The 16798-nt window shown below is 42.6% G+C and overlaps 1 protein-coding gene across 1 annotated transcript in view; it reads right to left on the bottom strand.

Annotated features, from left to right (window-relative positions):
• Positions 1-7041, bottom strand: part of scara3 (scavenger receptor class A, member 3) — a 28074-nt gene extending 21033 nt beyond the window's left edge. Inside the window, exon 1 of the mRNA XM_080454121.1 lies at positions 6510-7041. Coding sequence (XP_080310247.1) covers positions 6510-6516 — 7 coding nt within the window. The 5' untranslated portion in view covers positions 6517-7041. The remainder of the gene's footprint in view (positions 1-6509) is intronic.
• Between the last annotated feature and the right edge of the window lie 9757 nt (positions 7042-16798).

Below are 16798 nucleotides of genomic sequence, written 5' to 3'. Positions count from 1 at the left end.
AATAGCATAAATAAGGAAGTCACTAGAACTATACCGCCATTATTCGCTATTATCTGGTAATTTCTTGTGGGTAATTCTTCCTAGATTTCACTTCAACCCTTTTCTGTTGAGCTACTGTATTCTCATACAGTGCAGTAGGTATTCTGCCTGAGATGAGATGCTTGCAACCCAAATGACCTGTCATGCTGTTTAAGAGGTGTTAGAAAACAATTGCCTCTACTAGTCTATGCCCTGGGATGTGCACAGTCTGCACACCCAAAGCAAAAGCGGATTGGGGCCAAAACTGCGACTACAGATTTCATAGCCCCACTAAAGGTGAAAAATGCATGAGAATGGTCCGTAACTGTTTTGTCCCTGTGCCAACTGGTGGTGATGTCACTATCACACTTAGTGCTACTGGGAGCCGTTGTGTAGTTAATGCGTCTGCACTTTATTGACTACTCGCCTCTACTAACAACAACAGCCTGCTGCATGCTGCAGGTTGAGCCATCTGTCTGTCTGCCTGTCTGCTGGCATTCTCTGCATGTTGTGTCCAGCCTGCAGCCCAGGTCCAGCCCTACTATAAAATGCCAACAATGGAGAGCCCCATTCACAATTGGCAACACCTGCCAATGAATTAACTGTGGCCCTGCTCATGTGAGTCACTCTCCGCATTTCCACCCACTGTCTGTCTGTCCGGGTTATGGGACATTGACCGCGACTACATATCCCATAGCTTGTGGCGAAAATGCTAATAAACAGCTTACTGTAAATGTGGGAGAAGTGAAACATTAGCTTCCTCTCTCCCTGCATAATGACAATGGTCAATGTCAATGGTCAGTGCCCATGTGCAATTTCAGATCGACTGATCAATCCACTGAGGAGAAAGAAATTCTTAATTTAATTGTAGGATAGTAGGATTTGCCTGGAAATTAGATGAATCTGCAATAGCGAAATAATTTTATGTTTTAGTCTAGTCATGCCTAATCTCGTTTAGCCAGACAACTATTCCACAATCTCTGAATGCTACATACAGTAGGGTCTGGAACTTCACCGCCTGAAAGCTGAGATTGGAAGCTATCACCCAAGACTAGATGAGAGACTAGGTCATGCCAGGCTAGGTTTGCATGGTACACAACAGCTTTAGTCAAGCACTTCAAATCAAAGGATCGGCGTGCTCAACTTAAAAGGGATGAACTGTGTTTAACCTCTGTCGGGTGCAGATTCCCATTAACATAGAACTTCGAAAGATGGACCGCACTCGCAAGTTGAGCGTCACTTCAGTATTTAATTTTTTACATTTTCGCGTTTCGGCCGTAGGCCTTCGTCAGCGTATAATTGCTGACCATGTGAGCTCAGCAGCTTACAAAGTCAAGCTCACAACACGTCACAATGCGACACATAGTGAGCTTATATACAGTAGATCGGCTATTTTGCGCAGTATGTCGTACGATAAAGTATAAATAGGGCTTAAGGTTAAAGAGCAAAGAACAAGCAAAGGCAGGAGAATCTAATTATGTAAAAATGTCATAAAAAGTACATCTCATTGTCCATTCTCTATTTTCCGTTCAGTGCACAGAATGTCAGAACTTGCAGTACATAGGCCTCAGGTCCAGATGTTGTACAGTGGCCAGCCAGCCCACCTATCAAAACAAAAAGGGCCAGCTCTAGTAAAACAGCACAGAGAGAACTCTAGACAGATACGCCTAGTACACGGCGGTTAAGTTACAGGATACTTTACAGCGCTATTCCAAACATGTCTGATTGGACATAACAAGTTCCATAAAAGTTCCTGCATAGGTGGTGTGCTAAGGTGGTCAGCTCATAGAATATGACGTGAATCCAGAAACAGAGCTGCTGTTTCGACTTTCAACCTGCCGTCTCTCTTTTGGGAACGTGATTAAAAAGCAAATATTTTCACACATTTTCACAAATGTTAAAAAATTGCTAAATTAGCAGATCTACAAGCTCGACACAATGTGAAGCGTTGTTAGCTTGTAGATCGGCTATTTTCGCTGTACTGCAGTGTATAAAACAGGGCTTGAGAGGTTAAAGAACTTCAACAAAGGCAAGAGCAAGAGGATGAACGAGGATGTTGTCACAGTGACCTCCACCCACACGGAGTCTCTCTCTGTCTTCCTCCTCCCTCCATGATTGTTCTCCCCCTGGGATTTGTTGTTCTGAACTCTGGGTTATTCCCAACACAACCCTCAGGCCCTGCTTGAGTCAACTAATCCCCAAGACCACTCCATGTATGTGGTTTCTCTGTGGTGGTTCCTAGGGAGGAACATCCCTCCCCTCCCTCCCTATCCCACCATCTGTGGCTTGGATTTTACTTTAATGTAGCCCTGGTTATAGCAGCTTATACACTGACCACCCCTACAGTACAATCTCCATGTCATTCCTAAATAGCTGGCTGACTGAGTTATGCAAACTGCTGCTCTCTTATTGGAGTTTTGTATTCAAATGTACCAACATTGTTGGTAAAAAAAAGCAAAATGCTCTGTTGTTCCTCTAACTTTAACCATTTTCAACCTGGCATTTTGGGCAACATGTCATTATAGGCGGAATTTGTCAAAAATGTTCAATATTTGATTATAAGATTTTTGTGTTAGGGAGTCTGTACCTGACTGACTCCCCAAGAAAAATACATATATTATTACATATATTATTTTGAATAAATGTCAAATATTTTTCTAAAATCGTAACGTAACAATAGTTAGTTGTGAGCTTGATTGGCTGCTTTCGAATAGCTGAAGTATGAAATAGGGCTCAAGTGGGTAAAAAGAAAAAAACAGCAACGTGGAGACACATTCTCCAGATTTACAGATTCGGCAGCTATGAAATGCATTTTCAACCTTCCTCTCACTTTCTTTCTCAGGTTCAACTCGAACTATGTCAGCCAGAAAAAACCCTCAGAAGCCCCACTGAACCCATGCAGGCTTAAGTGAAACCAGAGTCACAAGATGCCGGGCCTTTCTCCAGATAGGACTGGAGGTCTCTCCACCACAGCTCGTAAAGCCAAGTGTCTCCCTTTTCCAAACCTCTGTTGACATCCCACCCGGTTCAGATACCCTTGCATTGGAATGTGTGGTCTCCTTACACAACTGTTAATGTCTGGAATGTGTTGATCCATGGAGTGAAGCTGAAATCATGGACGAGCCATTACCAGGGAGCATCCTTTTGTTGTGGTTTCGGCAGAGAAACGGGAGAATTTCGGTACCAGATCCCATAAACGCGGCCCTGTTTTCTCAGGACTAGACCACATTCGGCACGCCGGGGCCAAGGCCATAGAGACGAGGCCGGTCTGGTTTATGACGCCGCAAGGCCAAAGGGTGTGCACAGAATTCCCACAGTCTAGCGTTTGCTCTGGAATTACACAGCAAAGTCCTCTGTGTTCATTTAACTGAGAAATGTAGCTACAAATGAAACCCGTAAATGGATCAATTTGGTTACATTTGTACATTCTCAGGTTTACAAATGGATAAATGAACACTGAGGATTTTACTGTGTACACTCGGTTTAGTTTGAAGATCGAGCTACTTATGTTGATCAGATGATTTACCATACCACCACCTCATGCAGGGAACTTTCCATGGACACAGAATATCTCCCCCAAATGAAGAGTTTAATGTCACGTTGATTCAAGACCTGTTCAAGTAGTGCTCGGGTGGCCCCGCCTTTGTTGGCCTTGTCGTCTTTTGTTCTTTCTCTCCCTTCGCCTTCCCTCTTTCTTCCCTTCACTCACTCTTTCCTGCTCCATGTGCCAGCCACACACCTGTTTTCCGTAATACCCCCCACCACACACACACACGCACACACACACACACACACACGCACACACGCACACACGCACACTCTGCCCTTTTGCCATTCCTCAGCAGTAACACTTGGAATGTGTGAGGCAGCATGTTTTGCTCTGGCACGGCTCAGGTCGGGTCAGATCGGCACCGGGGCCCCAACGGGGGCCCACTCCAAACGACTGTGAAGAAGACCACATCAGGAGCCCAGCGGGACTGTGTGGTCAGGTAGCGTGTATATAGTGAAAGACTCACCCACAGTACAATTTCATTGTGTGCGTGCCAGCAGGCTTGCATGTCAAGCTTGACTCGCACATCGTTGCCTTGCTGTCGGGCAGAATCCTCTTATCTCCATATTTTAACTTTTTGTGGTTTTTCGTAAATGAATGCCCTACTTGATCATACAGCGTCACACAAAAGTAGCAGATCTGCAAGCTTGAAACGACGCAAAACGACTCACGAAACAACGCGCTTTGAGCACGTAGATCTGCTACTTTTGCTATTTTTTTATTTGAATCCTGAAAAGTAACAGTTTTGGACATATGAGGTTTCCACCCGACAGAGACGATATCTTACTTCCATGCATTTCGCTTTCACGTGCACTCCTCCCACCCCGCCTTTTCTGTATGCACCACACAGTCAGCAGTATACCAACTAAAAGACAAGGAAAAGTGAATGTAGGCATTGTCACAACAATTGTGGATTGAATGTCATACTGTACAGGCGTCCCTATTTTGGGCATGTCTTTTTAAACTTTCAAATGGATCTACAAGCCCACAAAGTTCCGCAACCATAAATAAGCTTCACCCAGCTGATGGCTGCTCAGATGGTCATAATGAGCACTCAGGGGGAGCAGTAAGTGTCTTGCTCGTGGACACCTTCTGATTACCAGACGGCCGCCCTCAAGCTAAAGCTACATCCGCTTTCAAGTGATGGCGTATAGGGCTCATGTGGTTAACAGTAGCCTATTGATTTTTGGTCCAAAAACTGGTCAGAGTCTGAAGCCTGGTTATGAATTGGGAGCTTCAAAACACACAAAAAAGTACTTAAAGTCGTTTGCAGGGCAGAGTGAGCGCTACTCACTGTCTCTTACAGTGTGTTGATTTAACTCTGAGAATGTAAAAATGAAAGAAAAGAATTACATATTTTTTTGTACAGTTTTACTGTGTACTTATGTGTACTATGTATGCCATGTGGGATGTTGAGAGGCTGGGCCAGCCGTCAGTGTGCTGCTGCACTGTAAATACGTCAACACTTCATAACACCGTCCATAGCCCCAGAACCACGTGTGAAAATTCCTTCACCTCGCTTCCGCCTCTCACTCTCTGTTTTCCACTTCCACCCATGTAGGCTACCTCTTTCCATCAATCTCTCTGTCGGAAATAGCTGATCTACAAGCTCACAACGCGTCTCAGATCTGAGCAAGTAGATCTGCTATTTTTTGTCACGAGACTCCATCCTACGATGAAGTATAATTCAGGCATTACTCTACTCTTCTTCTCGTCGGTCTCTCTCTCTCTCTCTCTCTCTCTCTCTCTCTCTCTCCCTCCCCCTCTCTCTCTCACTCTCACACACACAAGCACACACATCCACAGACTGCGCGTGCATACGCGCACGCTTTCAAGTGGCCAGTAAGCAAATGTGTGGCTACATATGATACGCACGCACACTTCCAAGCTGACTTGTCAAAAGTCTCCCATCCAACATCAACAAGCTGCATTTTCTCAAGAGCCAGACTGCCGGGTTGTAGAAAAATGAGATGTCTGCACATTTGTGTCCAGGTACCCTGAAAGCGTTCAGTAACTGACTACATGTGTTCATGTCTCCCACTTTACATGACAACATACATGGCCATGTCACTCAGCTGCACGCATCATAGGTCTAATAGCTCTGTCTATAGGAAGGGAATGTTATTTGAATTGCAAGGAAGCGACAAGTTTCAAAGCAGTACTTAAATGTGTACAGTCCCCCTATGGATGACTTTACTGAGGCATCACCTGTCAAACACACTTGGCCATAAGGGCAATGTCTGTATCATCTTCTACACATAAACATAGACCCTGCTCCAGTCACTTTGGACTTCTCCTACAAGTTTCTACACAATGTAACTCTATTCTCCAACACGTTTTTACACAACGTAACTCCATTTATTCCTAAATTCTCAAATCACCTTGAGACAACCTTACCCCTGACATGGCATGTACATACACATCCATAGAACTGTATCAAGTGAAAATATTGCCATACTGCTCTTTACACAACATGCACTGTAGATGTAGTGTTTGACCTTGTAAATGTATATTCATGCAGTGTTTTGTTTACATTAGGGGGTACAGCTGTAAATATTCATTGCATTGCAGACCGCAGAGTATCTTATTTGGAGTTGGAAACCACAACACCAATTCAGGTTCCTTGTACATGCATGTGTGCATGCAGTTGCACGAACACTTGAACCCTAGCATCCCTATTTTGAGGAGTAACATTTGCCAAGAAATAGCCCATCTACAAGCTCACAACAGCGTGCAATGAGTTGTGAGCTTGTAGATCGGCTATTTCCGGTGAAGAGATTGAAGAGATTTGATGCAGAGGAAAAAAGAGCTGACCAAGTACAGAGCCAACTCAGGTCAAGTTTACTACTGTAAGTATAAAGGGTTTAAGTGGTTAGACCTGTTCAGTGGAGGACAAAGAAATTCAGGCATGGGAATGGGAATAAAGAGTCTCTCCCTTTACCTTTCATGGTTCTTGTTCCAAAAAGTCCTTTCAGTTGGTGAACAACTTTTCTATGTGCAGGCAGCAGCAGATGATGGAGATAATGATGAGGTTGATGATTTTGATGTCCTCTTCACTGAATGAGAATTCTCTCCTGCAGGTCAAGGATGTCTTCACTCACCAGTGGCAGTCTACACTTTTGTTGGTACAAACTCATTCATACCACACCTCTCTGTTGACCATGTGTCCTGCAATGGACTGGAGAACTCTTTAATCCTAGAGTCCCCAAATAATGGTGTTTTACCAAGAATAACATTCAATAAAAGGCTGTCCTCTAGTGACACTTCTGAAAGTTGTGTTAAGATGTTCCCAAATGTAACAAGTTCACTCTATGTTCTCTGTAGTGAGCTACTGTCAGATTAATTCATAGTTCCAAGTGCAGGACGTGATGCTTCTGAATGTTGACAAGCTGAATAACTTTTCTCTCCTCTGAATTCCTCTCAGCATTCCCTCCTCTGTGTGAGTCTGCAGCTCTCCAACATCCTCCACTCCAGAGCCCAAAGCGACTGCGTGTGGACGCCAGAGTGAAACCATGTGCTGCTTGGGGAAACATGGCTGAGGGCGGGGCAAGAGACAGAGAGCAAGATAGAGAGAGGGAGAGAGAGAAGAGAAGAGGAGGGAGGGAGCGATAGAAAGATGGAAGAAGGACAAAGAAATGAAGATAGAGTAACAGAAGACAAGGGGGAGTGGAAGGAGCAAAGGAGGGAGGGAAAGTGAGTTAGGAAGGGAGAGATGGAGCGAGGGAGAGGGAGGGGCGACGTGTGTTTTGTAGAAAGTGGGGTAAATTGTGGCCGAGGCTAATTGCTCACAAATGTTTGAACATGGCAGACTGGGCACCTTGAGAAAATGTGGCCTTGGCCTGCAGGACGGGAAAATAGTTCTACACAGACACACACATACATGCACACACATGTACATGCACACACATGCACACACACACACACACACACACACACACACACACACACACACACACACACACACACACACACACACACACACACACACACACACACACACACACACACACACACACACACACACACACACACACACACACGCGCGTCTCACACACACACACACACACACACACACACACACACACACACACACACACACACACACACGCACACACACACGCATGCACACACACACACGCACACACGCACACACACACGCATGCACACATACACACTTGAAATCTATTAATACTCATGCACGCAAGCTCACACATGCACACACACAAGGATGAATGCACACAAGGCATGCACGTGCACGCACACGTCAAGGCTAATCCTTATCTAGCCCAGGAAAAAGTAATTTCTGCCTGCTCCCTGTAATGTTGAGGACCAATTTCTAATACTAACAGCAGGTGTAATTCATTCACCGACACACACACATCTATCAACCGAACTGATTAGAAAGCCATTTGTCATGCTGCTGGCTGACTGACTTCAATAGTGGTGTATTTTCAGCTCCCTGTTTCCTTTCTGGCCTTCAATAAGCTGTCATGGCATGGAAGAGAAATGAGTGTAATCATCAAGAGGTAATGCAGCACCAGCAGACTTCCCTTTTTATTAGTTGAGCCGTGAGGCCTTACAAAACTATTGTAATGAGGCTGTGTGTGTGTGTGTGTGTGTGTGTGTGTGTGTGTGTGTGTGTGTGTGTGTGTGTGTGTGTGTGTGTGCGTGTGCGTGTGCGTGTGCGTGTGCGTGTATGTGTGTGTGTCACAAATGCCTAATTTATGCTCCACCAGGACGGTGTTGTGCCCCGAAAATAGCATGCTATGTCAGAAAGCATCGCATCCACGACGCGTAGTATAAAAAGGGTTTATGCCTTGTTAGTTGAGCTGTGCAGTGAGGTTGTCTGTCTGTCTGTCTGTCTGTCTGTCTGTCTGTCTGTCTGTCTGTCTGTCTGTCTGTCTGTCTGTCTGTCTGTCTGTCTGTCTGTCTGTCTGTCTGTCTGTCTGTCTGTCTGTCTGTCTGTCTGTCTGTCTTGTTGCTCTGTGTCTAAATTCAGTGTAGAGGCTACAACAACGACGACATTGGCCACTACGAACAACAAACCTACTGTACGCCTACTGCTTTGAAAACCAATCCTGATACTATTTCAATATGGACCGACCTAAAGACTATTTTTGCATTTGCAAATTGTTTCCACTCAGTTTTATCCCACACTGCACATTGAATTTAGATGTCACCAGACATAGACATAGACATCTGGCTACATGGGACTATGCTTTTGGTACCATGTACTTTCCACAGCTGATGGTACCCCCTAAAAAACATCATAACGTACAACCGTCTGTGCAGCAGAGTGCTAAAAGAACAATGGCGTCCGGTCTGTAAACAATCTCTTTTAGTTCAACAATAACAGTTCCTGATAACATTTTAGGTGAGAAATAGGGCATGCAGTCGCTCCATATTGATACATTTCACGATCACAATAGCTGTAGTTTAAAAGTTATTGAAGTGATTTTGGATGCAGTAATGTCAGTGCAAACAAGTTCAGTGTTCAGTTCCCAATTAGCCATCAAAGGTACATAACTAACTGGCAGATGACATAGCGCTGATGCCATTTCTTATTCTTATTCAATGATCCAATGTAGTTATTATTCAGTCACAAGCTCTTGTTAAAGGGATAGTTCACCCCCAAAAATACTTTTTTCTAGCGATTACACACCCCATGGAGACTTGAATTCAGAGTTCTTTTTGTTTTTGTCGCATTCCTAAGCCAATAATTTGATCATCGGCAGCGGCTCCGGTAGGAGAAACAGAGTGTCAACTTTGAGTCTCCTACGGGAGACATTAGCATCTTTCCGCCGGTCATCAAATTATTGGCTTAGGAATGCAACAAAAACAAAAAAATCTCCATGAATTCAAGGCTTCGTGGGGTGTGTAATTGATAGAAAATATGTAATTATTTGGATGAACTATCCCTTTAATACTTTACACACACTTAACAACTTTCACGCGCTGTGAGCTTGTAGATCTGCTATTTTTGCTATTTCTGCTACTTTTTTGCGTGACACTGAAGTATGACAAGTTGAGCACTAATTTACGAAAAAACATTGAGATATGGAGATACAAGGTTTCTGCCCGACAGCAGCGAAATGGAAGTACTGCATCCAACTGCAGAATAATTGTTGGGCATCTAGGTGAAAGGAATGCATCCTGTGTGGATCTATTTTTGCAATAACACTGGGGGCTGAATGCTCGCTACACACTAAAAAGAACAAAGGACATTCATTAGTGTCTCGCAGAGGCAGAGGAAGTAAGGACTCCATGAGCTCATTTAATTACCGTTCATCTTTGATCACCAACAGTCTGGCATTCGACTCCAAATACAGAACCTTTTAGTTTCCTAATCAGTGTCGTGCATGCATATACATACACCAATGCTCTAACACACATTCAAGTACACACACACACACACACACACACACACACACACACACACACACACACACACACACACACACACACACACACACACACACACACACACACACACACACACACACACACACACACACACACACACACACACACACACACACACACACACACACATACACACACACACACACACACACACAAATACCGGCATAGACAATGGCAGAAGAAGTACTCAGATTGTTTACGTTTAAGTGGCATGACCACAATATAGAAATATTCTATTACAAGTAAAAGTCTTGTATTCAGAATTTTACTTGAGTAGACATATTAAAGTACTGGCATCAAAATATCCCTACAGTACCAAACATTAAAGTACTCAGTATGCAGAATGGCCCATTTCACAGTCATGTTATTAGATTGTGATTAGCAATGCATTATCACTTTAATGTTGCAGATGGTAAAGGTGGGGCTGATTTTAATTATTTTATGTGCTGGGTAGTTTAGTTTATTATAGGTTAAACTTTAACCTATAATAATCCATAATAATTAATCAGTTAATGTATGTTTCGTAGTAACTACAGTTCTACAGCTGTCAAATAATTGTCGTTGAGTAAGTACAATATTTGCCTCTGAGATGTAGTGAAGTAGAAGTAGAAAGTATCAAAAAATAGAAATACTTAAGTAAAGTAAAAGTAACCCACACTTGTATCTAAGTACAGTATTTGAGTAAATGTACTTATTTTCTTACTTACTTTCCAGCATTGTGTGTAGATATTTGTGTGTATATATATTTGTATGTGCTACGTCTTTTTAAACGTCACTGTTTGCAGTGTGTGTGTGTGTGTGTGTGTGTGTGTGTGTGTGTGTGTGTGTGTGTGTGTGTGTGTGTGTGTGTGTGTGTGTGTGTGTGTGTGTGTGTGTGTGTGTGTGTGTGTGTGTGTGTGTGTGTGTGTGTGTGTGTGTGTGTGTGTGTGCTGCAGTATTCTTGGCTTTGAGTGCTCATAGTGTGTAAATCAACATGGGGATAAACACTGCAAGATGCTCCAAGCATACCATCTCCGGGAGTGACTTCTGACATTAATTTGTTTCTTTTTGAAACAGCAGCTTGATTCGATAAAGTACTATCCGTAGAATGTGAAACCAACAAAATACCACAAAACAGAGGGGACATAGAGAGGAAAGGGGGGCTTGAAGGAGAAGATGTAAAGAGAACATAACTAATAATTATTTTTCTCACTCATGAACCTCTTATTGTCTTGGCTTGCACTATGCCGCTGCTGAGACTCGTATTATTTACTGGGTGCTTGTTGAGTTGGATTTTTTATATTGGGCAAATAGCAGAGAACCTTATTTACACCTTCACATCAAAGAGCTTCAGTATTTATACTTTTAGTGAAAGTAATGAGAAATGGTGCTGTGAGTAAATGACACATGTGTAGTCATTCAAGACCTTATGGCCCTGGACTCTATAGACCACGTTGGAGAGTTTACGACAAGCACAGTACATGGCCCAATCCATTTGCAACAGAGTTGAGGGGAGACTCCTTTCTGCCGTTATGGGTCAAACACCCACACTTGTGCCCATGAGGCAAGATCCTCGCCCGTGCTTAAGGAATCATATAGGCCCACTTCTGGAAGACCCCAGCCTCAGGAAGAGCTCTCCAGGTCAGTTCATGAGTATTTCGTAGTCGCTCCAGTAGCTGAGCAAAGTAGTCCCCAACCCAGCCTCCTCCTATAGTTTGGTTCAGTATTATTGCTGGGGAGTGGGGACCCCCTGGAATCCCCACAAGGAGCCCTTGGTGGTCACCTGACCCCACTTTGAGAACCACTGAAATAATCCATAGTTATTGTTACCTCCACGGTTGGTCACAGCTCACAGCTAGGAAAGGCAAAATGTCAACCCCCACTTGGTACTGCTGCAGCGTGCCTGTATGGCCTTTCTGGATGGTGTAGCGGTCGCACTTATGGACAAACAGTTCCACATCTTATCGGCCGTTTGACCAATAGAACTGGACCCAAAGTCATCTCAGGGATTTAGAACCCAACGTGGCATTAATTATGTTAAGATTATTCCGTCGCTGGGTCAAACAACAGCTTTCACTATTGGAATTGCATTACAGGAGCGTACACATTGTTACATTATGGGTTTATTTCGTCATAGCGCAATATATGGTGAAGTATTGTACTGCAGGTATTTGTAACAACAACCGATCTTGTGGACATTTTAAACAGGCCAAATATTCTAAACGTTCTGCGATTCTGCCCATAATCATATGCCCAAAAGAGGGACACCAGGTGGAAAGCGATTTAATGATTTTCTCACAAGCTGTCGTCTGCTATTTGGACATTTTAAGACCAAAATAAATAAATAAAATAATGTGGGGGAAATGGGGGAACTTAATCAGTTGTTTTGGGATAGTTTGCACAACAGGTGCAAGTATTTACAACATATATCAACAACGCAGCAGCTGTTGGTAATCAACACCAGCGCATCAGCAAACCATGAAATATTTCAAGATTTGAATGAATTAAGTATGTAAGTAGCTACTACTCTCTATCAGGTAAACGAAAATGTTCTCAAACTCAACTATAGCCAATTTAGAAAGGTGCTCTTAAAGTCGTCTATGTTTGAATGTCCAGAAATGAATCTCTTACCATAACAAATTAATTCATCTGGATCCATGTCCATTTATCGATTCTCCACCTTCTCACCCGGACCCTGTGCCCACAACCCTTGTAAAGTATACCTTTAGAAATCACTAATGGACTTTGCCATAGTGGATATGGAAGTCTGTCATCATTCAGGGCAGCACTGGCTCACGAGGTAGAGCGGCCGTCTTTCCAGTTTCGATCCCTGGCTCCTCCTGTCCCTGAGCAAGACACTGAACCCCTACCTGCTCCCAATGAGCAGGTTGTTGCCTTGCATGGTTTCCTCCTCCATCGGTGTGTGAATGGGTGAATGTGTAAATTCATTTATTATTATTTAGCCCCATTACGAACCTCTCACTCGTATAGTGGAGTGAGAGGTTCGTAATGGGGCTATCATTCACCCAGTAAAGTGCTTTGAAGGGTCAAGACTAGAAAGTTTCTATATAAATGCAGTCCATTTACCACCATCCATCTCGCCATAATGCACACTCTGATGTCATTCCTTGGCTGCATTGGAACATTGATGAACATTTCTTGGATAAAAGCATTGCTTGCAGTGGCATCATCGCCATCATTCTCAATGGAAATTCCTGGACAAAGTGCACTGCATATCGGATGCTTGTGGTTGTCCTCCTCCAAGAATCTGCCAGGATGAGATACTGTCTCCCACCCCTGTAAAGGACAAGGTATGTGCTTAAAGTACTCCTAGAAAGTACCATGCTTAGTGCTGCTTGGGGAACTTGATGCTACTCACACAGTGACCTAAAAGATACCGGTATAGAGTTCTTCTTCGCATTGTATTGGCAGACGAATATGATTCAGCATACAGAATCATGCTCATCTGCTGGTCATGTGTGGAAGGCTGTGGAAGACACCTGCAGACTGCAGAGGCTAGAGACAACACCACATTTGGATGGGAGGCAGGGGCGTGCTTAGCGATCAGGAGGCGCCTAGGCAAACCCCAGTATGAGGCCCCTGGGTCGGGACCCATAGGTCGCTAGTAAATTCCCCTTTATTTTTTGTTTCCTACATTTTTCTTTTATTATTTCAAAAGATTTGCAAAAAATGAAAAATAAATCATGATTTTAAAACAAACTCAAACGTTTTTCAAATGAATTCCATAAAAAAAAGTAGTAGTGAAAATAGCAGATCGAGCTAAAATGTTTGGGAACCACTGTTTTACCTTGGTTCTGTGACAGAAATAGCTTATGCTGACTGTACTAGATTACTGTTGCAAGTGGTCTAACAACAGTATGCACCTGCAAGTGATATACTGAAGGGGGAAAAGAAGGATACGGGTCAATAATGGAAGCACATAAATGTATGTGTGTGTGTGTGTCCACAGAGACAGACAGATGTCTGTCTGTCTGTCTGTCTGTCTGTCTGTCTGTCTGTCTGTCTGTCTGTCTGATAATTCAATTCAATTTATTCAGCTTCAATTTATAAATCACATATTATTGCTGTTTAGCTCTCCTTTTCTCTCTGCCAATGGTGGCAGAGAGAAAATGATTTTGTAATGACTTGGATCATAGTGTTTATATTTCTGACTGGCCTTGGGTTTAGCAGAATGGAGCATGTATTCCAGTGTGCCAGGTACAGTAGCTCTACACCAGTCTGGTGACATTCTAGCAGTTCAGCACAGTGTGTCCTCTACGTTCATTTTATGGACTTGGAGAGACAGAGTGGGCTGCATGGCTCCATCAGTCAAGAGTTTTGAGTTTTGGCAGAGCACTCAGGGTGCTCCAGCATTTTTTGGGGGAAAGCAATCTTAACTGGTTAGTGTAATTGCCAACAGGTATAATTGTCTCAGTGTGGTAAGTTTGTATTAATAGCATTCATACCATTTAGAAAATAGCACAAAATAGTTCAAACTGTCATCAATGTGATATCTTCAACATATATTCAACTATCATGAGCAGTTTAGTGATGTCAGGAGTGGAAGAGTCCACCTTGGTAAACTCAAGCTATATAAATAAATAATGGGATACTCATTTGTAATTTGTACTTCCATGCACTTTTTCCATGTCTTTCTAAATAAAGTACTTCAATCAATCAATCAATCAATCAATCAATCAATCAATCAATCAATCATATCATTAATATACATTTAATTGTTAAAAGTAGAAAGGTTTCCAGAGCATTGCAAATAGAGTTGAATGCTAGACATTTACAATGCACATTTATAGGCCAATATTGTACCAAGTACCGTCAATACAGTTTGTACAGCCAGTAACTTCCTCCACTGGTGATGTCATCACTGCAATTTCATTCTGTAATGCCCACACAGTGCATATATTATTATAATGGAGAATAATGGGGCGAAAGTGCAAACAATGCAATTATGTGGTCAATGCCCCCTCAAAGTCACCAGAGGTCAGTCAGAAAGTGTTTCCACGTCTGAAATAAAACCTTGGGGTAAGTAGACGATATGCTGAAAGTTTTATGCTTTAGTCATTGAATGCACAATTGGTTTGCTTATCTGCCCCACTACCTGTTTCCAATACAGTCCTGACCTCAGAAGCCTTCCCCTGAAGAAGAAACAGACCGCTGTCACTCCCTCAACTGTCCAGCTAAAGCAAATATCACTTAAAGTCTCCAGTCCCTCACTAATATCCTTTCTTTTACTCTTTCACAAAAAAAAAATAATAATCTGATATTAGACTTCAGGGTTTGACCAAGGAGACTTCAGTCTATATGCTACGCTTGAGGGAAAAAAGAATGAGTTGCATGCCACCCAGTGGCCAGAGTTTGGTCTTACACTATTTCACAAGGGCACAGGGAAAGTTAAGGCATATACTGTAGGTCCAAAGCCTGTCCTACATATAAATAAGGAAACCTCTGTCCGTAGGTTACTACTTATTGTGCGAATGTGAAACAACAGATTTTCTAATTTAGAAACATGTTTTACTTGAAAATATGTTATTTTCAACGAGGGATGCGGTCTCAGGCTAATAGTCTATTACCATTACCCATTACATTACCTGAAAATAGCTCACAATGCATTGTGGACTTGTAGATAGGCAGAGAATGTAGATCGGCAGATGTAAATTTAGAAATAATTTTAACAAAATTAAGATTATGTTTAAATGTTTTATTGCATAAATTGTGCAAAATATGTTTTGATCGTGGGCCAGCCTTGTATATGGCCAACACAGTCAGCAGGCCAAGACCAACCCAGGCCCACCCGTGGGCTCAGCCCTGACCCTGATCGAAGACCACCAGGCAGGAACATAACGTTGTTGTCCGGCAGAAACCTCTTATCTCCGTATTTAATGCCCTACTTCACGTCATACTACAATATAACAAAAAAATAGCAAAAATAGCCAATCTACAAGCTCACAACACGTTGCGATGTGACCCGTTGTAAGCTTGTATGTAGATCTGCTATTGTTTGCAATTTTTGTAATATTTTTCAAGTAAAAGTGAAACTGGTCACGTGTGAATGAATGAATAAATGAATGAATTTATTTGGTGATAAAAGGAAAGAGCACATCAGCACTTCAACACATGCAGCAGACACAATATCACTGAGGATAAAAACACAATAAAGCCCCAAGGCTTATTTCCATTGTGGTTCTCTAAGACCATGGAAACATCCAAACAAAACTGTGGGTTTTATAAACATTGAACCATTGAAAAATGTGCATGTTGCATGCTTGTGACTAAATAATAACTACATTGGATCCATTGGAACACAGAATCTTTTTTTTACATTTCCTGAAAAGTAACAGTTTTGGACACAAAGGTTTCCACCCGACAGTGACAATCAAGTTAAGGGCCAGCCAAGGGGTGCTTTGAGTATCCCACTGATAGAGAGACTTTTCCCCCCAATCCTTTCCAATCAATGTAAATGTTGGTTAATGTTAGGTAGTGACGTAATCAGGAAAATACTGTGGTATTCAACCATTGTAATCCTATAGCAGTGATTTGTCAGTAGTCATTCAAACAGTACACCGGTACAAACCTAAAATACATGCAGTAGTATTGAAATGTCAGAGTACAGAATGCAGAAAGCATACATGGGGCTAAAAAGTGACGCTGTTCTGAGTCACCAGCATTGAATAAAAGTAATTGAGGGCTTGAACTGATAGAAGCATATTTTGCTGAAATGACCTCGACCATTCATTCTTTATGGTCTGTCTACACCTCCGGGAATGAGTGCTGCTGACACAAGACTAAAGAATGTGTGTGTGTGTGTGTGTG

The sequence above is a fragment of the Gymnoscopelus braueri genome (genome assembly GCF_963280865.1).
Source record: "Gymnoscopelus braueri genome assembly, chromosome: 16".
NCBI lineage: Eukaryota > Metazoa > Chordata > Actinopteri > Myctophiformes > Myctophidae > Gymnoscopelus > Gymnoscopelus braueri.
This window is presented reverse-complemented; position numbering and strand designations above follow the sequence as displayed.